The 9854-nt window shown below is 31.5% G+C and overlaps 1 protein-coding gene and 1 long non-coding RNA gene across 3 annotated transcripts; both read right to left on the reverse strand.

The window, feature by feature from the left end:
* Positions 1-1272: 1272 nt before the first annotated feature.
* LOC105134963 (uncharacterized) lies at positions 1273-7611 on the reverse strand. Its single transcript, XR_844105.1, has 3 exons — positions 7599-7611; positions 2000-2071; positions 1273-1381 (listed from the first exon to the last, which is right to left on the reverse strand). It is a non-coding gene; the product is annotated as an uncharacterized LOC105134963 (long non-coding RNA).
* LOC105134961 (G-type lectin S-receptor-like serine/threonine-protein kinase RLK1) lies at positions 2758-5714 on the reverse strand. 2 transcript variants are annotated; one of them, XM_011039597.1, is made up of 2 exons: positions 3842-5714; positions 2758-3805 (listed from the first exon to the last, which is right to left on the reverse strand). In XM_011039597.1, the coding sequence occupies exons 1-2, from the start codon at positions 5511-5513 to the stop codon at positions 3120-3122; spliced, it is 2358 nt and encodes a 785-aa protein (XP_011037899.1). In that variant the 5' UTR covers positions 5514-5714; the 3' UTR covers positions 2758-3119. The 2 variants fall into 2 exon arrangements, with proteins under 2 accessions (XP_011037899.1, XP_011037898.1); XM_011039596.1 differs by having other exon boundaries at positions 2758-5714.
* Positions 7612-9854: the final 2243 nt, after the last annotated feature.

A 9854-nucleotide genomic window follows, 5' to 3' on the forward strand; every position in this document is an offset into this window, starting at 1 on the left:
CTATAGCAAGCTGCATTACTGATTTTGTTTTAAATTGTTAAAAATTTGTTAGTCTATGCTATGATAGTTTGCTTGTAATATTCTTGACTCTAGCATCGGTGAATATTCAACTACGGATATTTTTAATTTTGACGTTGATAAATATTAAGTAGCTAAAAAAAGTAAAATAAATTTAAAATTAATATTTTTATTCTTGACTCTGGTGCCAGTGAATAAACCAATAAAAAAATTATTTTTAATGCATGCATATGTTTTCTATATTTTATTTTTTTTCTAAAAAATCTAGATTTATATTTCATAATAAAAATCTACAGATTAATTACACAGTCAAATACTTAAAAATAATTACAAGAGACTTATAAATAAATTCAAAAAAATGTATGAATATTTCTGTTTCTCTGGTTTGGTGAGCGGAAGAAGACGAGCGGTTCTAATTGAAACGGCGTCGTTCGATGTTAATGGCCATTTTGGTCTTTGAAGTTTTGTAATCAAGCTCCGTGCATAAACTTTAATTGGACCCCTGAATTTTAGCATCATTTACATAATGATCCTTAGACTTTTATTTCTTGTCGTTTTAAACTGAATCAATCCCAAACATTGATATTTTTTCAATTAAACTCCTGATTTCATTTTCCAATTTATGTTTCCTTAACCCAAATTTTAATTCATTCTTCATTTATTTAGTTTTTTTTTATTTTTTCATCTTTTGTCATCATTTTTTATTATCATTTTTTAGGAAATACAGTAAAAAAGAAGAAGAAGAAGAATAAAAGGGTCGGGTTATGACACAATGTATTATGAGGTTTTGAGCAAAACCTAGCAATGCTTATTTTGTAATATAGCTGGTTGTTAGATACTAGCAAAGGTTGAGAGCTAGTAATATCTAACATCGAAAATTAGAATTACCTGGAAAATAATTTATATTCAGAGCATAGCTCCTGAGTTTTAGATCACTGGGGAAACATTTATGTTAAAGTTACAGTTCTATAAGTGTCACGACCTAAATCCCGGGTCCATGACCGGCAACGCAGGAGCAGTGTCGAAAGGACACCCCACTTACTCTAAGCCTTAAAACAGACATATCAAAAGAACAAGATATTCAAAAATACATAGCATTTTATAATCATTAGAAATATTATATTACTCAAAGCTGATGAAATCAAAGGATAGTTCAAAACTATTCATCAGTAATTAAAACAAAAATAATAATTCATAATACTCATTATATTGTCAAAATCCAAACTTAATTAAAACAGAGTAATAGTAGAGCGTCTAAGACATTGAACCAAAACAACCTTGAACAATAAGCAAGGCATACCTACCCAAAACTGAAGAAGTAGGAACACTCAACAAAGTCCAACTGCTATCAGAAACTAAGAACCTAAAATAATATTAAGAACGAGGGGTGAGTTCAAACAACTTAATGAGGGAATAATATTTAATATATATTTTATATATTTTTTATATTAATAATTTATCAGATGATTTATCTTGATATACATATACATATAAATATACATACTAAACATATTATCATAAAGTAGTTGAATGATATACATATACATACTAAGCATATTATCATAACGTAGTAAAATGATATATATATTATCATAACATAGTGAAATACATATCAGAGATCAGATGACACCCGAAGGTGACCACTGTGGGATGATTAGTTGCCACAGGCTGATGCCTCTCTCATCAGTTAGGTATACAAAATACTATGTGCACATAGACTAACTACTCTCCGTTAGCATGGAGTTACTAACAAGTCCTATATCAAGGCATAATAGATATTCATAGAATCATCAAAGAAACGTATATCATATCAAATAGAATTTAGCTTGACAGAATGCGAGTGCAAATTCAAAAATAGATGAGTACTCGGAAAATAAAGCAAAATATATAAATATTCAAGAGATTAACTAATTGTACTCATCATATAATCAACATACATATTTATTTATATTATATTCATATTAAAAATTATCCCTCGCACCCATAAAATATAGAACTAAAAGGAACGTAAGACGAAAGACCCGAAAATCCTATTGAGGATCGTTAGGAGAACCTACAATAATATATATGAAATATACTAAAAAAAAAAACTCAAACAAAATATCTCAATGCATAAAATAAAATCAGGTTTAGTCTCCTAGGTTTAGGGACTAAAACGACAATTATCCAAAACAGGGACCAAAATGTAATTTTACCAAAATTGGACCAAACTGTAAATCGATAACCATACTGAAATTTCACCCATAAACCATCCTTAATTCTGTCTAGAACGAAATAGGGACCGAACTGAGATTCATCATCCTTAACCTCATAATAACACTGTCCAGAATCTCAAAATACAATTAGGGGTCAAATTATAATTTTCCAACAGTTTAGGAACTAAATTGTAATTTCCACACATTAAGGGACCAAAATGAATTTTCATCATCTTCAACCTCAAACCCAGAATTGTTCATAGATTACCTACTGTTCTTTCCAGACTTCTAACTCAAAATTCACCATTTACACAAATCATAACTCAAAATCATCATCTTTACCTAGAATCTTCCATAATCAACTAAATAATCAATTACCCACAACAATCAACCCTATAACATTCAAATTAATTCATCAATTAACCCAAAACACAAATTTTTAAAACCCTAATATTTATCAAAACAGAAGTTTAAAGTTCAAAGAACATATTTATATATTTAACAACCTAAATCTTACCTTTAAACTTACTTTCTTTCAATCTCTTCTTTTTTCCTTTTCTTCCTCTTTTTCTTCTTCTTTCTCCTTTCTCTCTCACGGTTTGCTCTAGAAAACACAGCTCTCTCTTTGTTTCTTTTTTTTTCTATTTATATTTATCAAATATTATTTAATTACTATAATACCTCACATTTAATTATACTTACTCTTTAAGCCACCAAGAACTTGATTGCCCCTTCCTACTAATTTTCAAAACATCACAATAAGCAGCTCTTTAACTTCATACAGCGAAAAGAAAACATCATCTCGACCCGAGAAGTGTAAACTAACCTGAAAAGGGTGTAAAAGCACAAGGCAGTTGCAATCTATAATGAATTAATGATAATGGCTGTGATTCCGAGGAGCTGGTTTCAACTAGCTATACTAAATGGGCTTGGACATGGTGGAACAGGAACTTGAATTATGCCTTCGAGCATCAGCATAACCATCTTCATGGTTGGTCTCAGATTGGGGTCTTCCTGAATGCACCAAATTGCAACCATCACAAACCTCTCGAGCTTCTTCATATCATTCAAGGCCTCCTCATCGTTTTCAACCAAAGCATGCATCATGCCTTGTTGATAGCAATCATAAGCCCAGTCTGTTAGAATTGCTCTCTCCTCTACTACTTCTGTATCTACACTTCTTCGACAACAGATAATCTCCAACAACAAGACACCAAAACTGTACACATCCACCTTCACTGTGATCAGCTTGTTCCTAAACCATTCTGGTGCCACGTACCCTTTAGTTCCTCTAATGGCAGTAAATGTTTGGCTCTGATCTAGAGACAAGAGTTTTGCCAATCCAAAATCAGCAATCCTGGCATCGTAATGTTCATCGAGCAGAATGTTTTGAGGCTTTATATCGCAGTGGATGATCTGGGTACTGCACTCGTCATGAAGGTACAGAAGTCCTCTTGCAATTCCAAATGCTATTTGGGTCCTCTGGTTCCAACTGAGTTTTACATCTCCAAAGAGGAAGCTTGCAAGGGTACCATTGCTCAAGAACTCGTATACCAACATACGGTGCTGTCCTTCATCACAAAATCCAATCAGCCGAACTAGATTCTTGTGGTGTGTCTGGGCGATCGCATCAACTTCAGTCTTGAATTCCTTGTCACTTTCTTTAACAAACCTGTCTACCTTCTTAATAGCAACAGGAACTCCAGAACCTATTTGTACTAGCCCTTTGTAAACGATGCCAAAAGCTCCCCTTCCTACTTCTTCCTTGAACCCATTTGTTGCTTCCATAAGCTCTTTGTAACTAAAGCAGCGCAGATTGGATTGCACAGCTCTTTCAACTTGAGGAGTCCTATTGAACTTGTTGTGATAGATGAAGAAAAAAGCAAAACTAGCCACACCAACCAATACGAAGTTGAAAAACACTGATCCACCCAAGAGCACGGAGACGACTAGGACTAAACTATCATGGTTCTTCTTCGGGATTGGAGGAGGTCCTGGTAGTGTGTAATTACCTTTTCTCACTTTCATAAATGACGCTCCATTTACACTGTCATCTTGCCTCCCATTTGAGAGTGGGAGCTTCTTCTTCCAACAGGTTCCTTCTCTAAACACAATTACATTACAGAAGCAATCTTGTAGGCAAGCCTTCTTACAGTCTTCAATATTATAAGGAGTGTACATCTCATAATCTGATTCTGGCCAATCAATATTGGTGAGCTGTACCAATTCATAATCTTCTGGGGCATTTGGCACATCTTCTGCACAGACCTGTGTCGGAAAATCTGGTTTGCAGCCTCCGTATGGATCATCAGGATCAAGTAGAGAAAATCTCTCTGGACATCTGCAGATTGCCCTCTGATCTGTACTGATTGTGCAGACACCATTAAATCCGCAAGGTCCTGTACCTTTCAGTCCACGAACAGCAGTGCAAATATTTACTGGCATGGTGCGAACGACAGACCAGCTTTCATTACCAGGAGAATTCTTCGGGTGAGAGTACAGGACGAAAACTCCATCAAAATGTAAAGTTGCTCTATGATAATTTTCAGTAGCTGGGACTACTCTTCCTGGTGTCAATACCTCTCTTATATTGCTTGCTCTCAAAACATACAAGTATCCGGACTCATTGAAGACAACTTGATATCCAGCATTTGATGAGTTAGAATCTACTGTGTTGCTCCAAAAGTAGGCTTCATATGGAAACCCAGTTGGCAAATTGATGGTATTAAGCACAGCATTTCCGTCCTGAATCAAACGGAACTGGAACCTGCCTTTTGAAAAGTTGGTCTCTGATAGTCTAGAAGAAAGAATTCCCCCCTTTTCCATTATCTGTGTAGGCAACAGGGTATCAGCAAGCAACTCAAAGCTCTGCCACAACTTTTCTCCATTTGCATTTGCAACCAGGAAGTTGCCTGTGTCATTCATGAAACCATACGCTGCCTCACCGTTACCAGGACCAGATTTCCAGATTTCTCCACCTTGAGGATTGTTAAGCACTACTCCAAGTTCAGCAGTTAACTTCACCGTGGACTTTTTTGGCGCAGGTCTATCTCCATTTGCATACCAAACTATGGTTTTGTCTGGGATTTTGTTATACCATATGGCAAGCAAGTAGAGATCCTTTTTGTCTAGCTGACGAAACCCAAAAGCGAAATCCCCAGCAGGAGAAAGCCACAGTGTTGCCTCATCGCCTGCAGTGAGGGAGTCTCCCACCGTTACATTTCCATTCCTTTGAGCTACCAAAGAACTTGGGAACAGAAAAAAGAAGAAGTACAGGATACAAGGAAGATCAAATGCCATTTCTTTCAAAAACTTGCACAGACTATACCATGGAAAGAAGAACACATATAGAACATATAAAAGGAGACCCCGAGACTGTTAAAACTCACGAGAGTTTGCCTTTGAAGTTTGAAAAAGTCTTAGTTAGACTTAGTCTTTGTTATTGTTCCATGTCGGATTCTTGCTCTGTAATTAATTTTCTCTTTTAAGTTGGTAGAAATATGTTGGGAAAGTTGGATATAGTGTGGTAGCTATTTACAAGAATAAAGTTAAAGAACAAGAAGAATAATAAGAGAACTAATATTTTTTATTAAGAGTTATTTAATATATATATATATATATATATAGCTCTTTTTTATATTTTTCTATTTTTATATATTATACTTCTAATTATAAATTTATTTATAAGTCTTAAGTCTTAGATAATCAAAAATTAAACTACTCAAAGAAAATTTTAATTTAATAAAAAATCTAATATTCTAATTAAACAAAAAATTTAATAAACTAGTCTATTACAAATTGTTTTTCATAAAAAATTCCTAATTATGATTCCTTTTTTAACTAATCGTAAAAACACTTACAAATTTTAAATTTTAGCTATTTAAATCCTAATTAATATTGAATTTCAACATTCTTTCTTGATATCAACTATCATTATTTTTTTATTTTTTTTCTCTTCATGGTATCCTACCGTAATAATATTGATGTTATTTGTATTTTACTATTATCAAAAATTGATAAAGATAGTTTCACGATTATAGTCAATATTAATTTTATTTTTCCAAACCGTATTTGTATTTCTAAATCTTAATTCATAACTTTTTCAAATGAAATTAACTTTCGGTCTTACACGTTTTCAATTTCTTATAACTTACTTTTAATATTATTAATTAAAGCAAAAACCTCATTGTAATTAATTCTTTTGACTATATCTTCTTCTTCTTTTTTTAATTTTATCTTGTACCTCTTTTTGTTTTTTTATAGATCTATCTAACACCTATTGAATTCTTTCTTTTTTTTGGGTCCAGGAATCCATTTTCATGAGTTACTTTTTTTTTTTAATGGATGCAATCTTTTTATTTATAGCAATTCTCTCGAGTAATACACATATTTCAAGAGAGTATAAAGGATGAATACATGATTTTTAATACCTTCTCTGAGACATTTGTCATTGAAAGGTCATAAATCAATATCTATATTTCTTGTTATCTTCTTGTTCTTTGATTCGTAATCTAAATAGAAGTCATGCCTCTTCACCAAAACTGAATCAACACTCCAGACATATTATGGAAATTAAACAAAAGATAATTGTACTATTTACCATAACAAGACTTTTCTGTTAGGTTGGTTGTCATTTCATGTAAGGCACCAACCATTTATCATTGACTATTGATAGCCACCATTGTTGAATGAGATAGAGTTGGTGGCCACCATTGTTGAATGAGCTAGAGTTGGTAGCCATCAATGTTGACAACAAACCAAGAAAAGCTTCCATGAATGCCTATAAATAGAGGCATATATGAGAGAGCAAAATGAGAGAGAGGAAGTAGAGCCAAATATGTGAGAAATGTAGGAGAGAGTGAGCTGCCATTGCAGCACTAAAATGAGAGAAATAGAGTGAGGTTGAGAGTTGCCAAAGAGGGGATGATTCCTCCTCCTCTATTGTTGTAAATCTTGTACTCTCCCTACATAATGCAATGGCTTCTCCCGTGGATGTAGGCGGTTTTGTCGAACCACGTTAAATATTGTATCAGTGTACTTGGCCTCCTATGAGCAAATATCAGTACATCACCGGTCGGAATTCCCAACATTTTCAACCACCAATTATGGGAGTCGTTTCCTGTCATTCTGCGTGGTGGCGATCCTGCCAATACAACAGTTAAAGACATTCATTACGAAAACAACACATTCATTTGGAAAAAAGTAGAATGAATCCTCGAGCAGACAATGTCTTATCAAATCTACAAAATGCCCTCCAACTGTACAGGTTGTTTCGATCTTGCCACAAAATAATTTTTTGCATCAATTTTACTCTCAAACCTTTAAAAAATCTTAATAAAAAACTTCCATCTATTTTAAAGGTTTGTCATTCATATTTTCATCCACCTTTAAAAATTATCAATTAAGGACTTTCGTTTGTTTTCAAAGTTTTTCATCAATATTTTCTTCTAAATTATATTTTTATTGTAAGAAACAAAGTCATTTTATAAGAATTTTAACATTTTCCGTTACGTGGTTCATATAAAAGTTCCCAGTTGAGAAATCAAGATTTGAGAATAAAATGGTTGCAAACGATGACTTGAATTAGTTAAAGAACATGCCACCGTTGTACAGTGTTGGAAAAGTCTTGCCTGAAATTTAACCCAGTTTAAGGTTCAGTTTCTGAAAATATCATCGTGCATACAGCTGTAAGAACATGATCCTGATGAAGTGACATTGAAGGGAAGTGAAATGGAAACAGGATAATTACGACTTCAGCATTCTCATTTCTGAATTTGAAAAGTCTTTTACGTTGAACATGATAGAAAACGAGAGGTCTAAATGTTTCTAGGGCCTGTGACAGTGAAAATTTCATGATAGAAAATAAGAGGTCTAAACGTTTCTAGGGCATGTGACAGTGAAAATTTCATGATAAAAAAGTATCTAAGGATGAAAAAAATAATAATTCAAAAGTTAAATTTCAATAAATTGATACTTACCTCATTCTATTCTTTAAGTTCATATTATATCAACAAATTTACAAGTTAAATTTCTTTTATATATTGATTTACATGTGTGTTTAAGTTGTATAAGTAGAAGTCAGATCATTTATTAGAGGATAACAACAAAATGAGAGGGCTAAACTTTTTGGGGCCTGTGAGAATGGAAATTTAACATTAGTGACAAATAATTGAGTGAAGAGATGCTGATGAGTTCTGCATTTATCACCTATATGATTATTTTGATAGAACCTCATCCAATATATTCGTAAAATCTATAATGTATCCATAGATATGAATTTGGGTGCAATTATTAGCCTTTTCCAATCAGAATATTTACAATAATGGTTGAAAAAACACTTTTTGTATATATTTTTATCATTTGATGCCACAATATTTTAATATAATTAATTAACTGTATATTTTAATTTTAATTCTAAGAGAACTCTCATGATTATCATTTTGTATCACTGACTATAAACTAAAAGTCAATAGGTATTTACTGCAGCAATAATCCACGGTATCTTCTTTTTTTTTGTACTTAAATCTATTTTCATTTGCGTTTTTTTTTAATTTAATCTTCAATTTCTTATAATTTATAGTAAAAACATAAAATTAAAAGAAACAAAACTGTAAAACAAGAAGAATTCGTGTTGCCGGTCTTGTATTCGCATGAAAAAGTTATTTTCAGCCCACATGTTTTTTATATTTTTCCTTTACAATACTTATAGTTTTTAGAATTTTAGTTTTCATTCAAAAATTTATTTTATTTATTTTTGGATCATTAGATTGAGAGATAAAAGAGAGAGTCGCTAAAAAATAAAACATGAAAAAAAAAGTTGTCAATTAGACATATTTCAACAATAAAAAAAAATCATTTTTTATATAAACAAGTTATATTTAACAAAAAAAAATCAATAATATGTTTTTTACCCTTCATCTTGTTGAAAAGGTAGATTGAAATTGAAAAAAAAAATTAAATTTTTTTGGACAAATATAAGGATGTTTTGATTTGAAAAATTAGTTTATTAATATTATAAAAATAATTATTAGTTTTTTCTGCTAATAAAATATATCAAAAAAAAATGTCAAGTTGTCTAATCATTGTCAAGAAAACATATTAAAATAAAATAGCATATATGCATCGACTTGGGTTTATATGCCCAAACATGCCTTGGCAATAGGTAGCTAGTGAGGCTATTGATAATTTTGTTAATTTTATTCAATACCCTTCTTTTTATATATTTTTTACTTTACATTAATTTTTATCTAAATTTAAATTAATATCCACTCTCTCTAATTTTTAAAATTGTTTAGTTCACCTTAGTCATTTTTTAATTAATTGGTGTTTTTATAATGTTTAAAGAGATTATTATAATTTATCTTTAATTTTTTTATTTTATATTTGTTATAAATAAACTGTTATTTCATAATATATTTATAAAAATAAGTAATTTACTCTTGGTAATAATAATAATAATAATAACAACTCCTATCCTCTTCTCTCTTTTCATTTAGAATTTAAAATAGCGGCTATCTTCCCTTTAAAAGAGGTTGTTACTTTTTTTTTCTTTAAGAAAGATTTAGAGTTCATTCTACTCCCCATATAAATTTCTTTTTTCGCATTCAACCCTATTCTTTTTTTCTTTAACAATTTCACTCT

Source organism: Populus euphratica, unplaced genomic scaffold, assembly GCF_000495115.2.
Source record: "Populus euphratica unplaced genomic scaffold, PopEup_1.0 scaffold57.1, whole genome shotgun sequence".
Taxonomy (NCBI): domain Eukaryota; kingdom Viridiplantae; phylum Streptophyta; class Magnoliopsida; order Malpighiales; family Salicaceae; genus Populus; species Populus euphratica.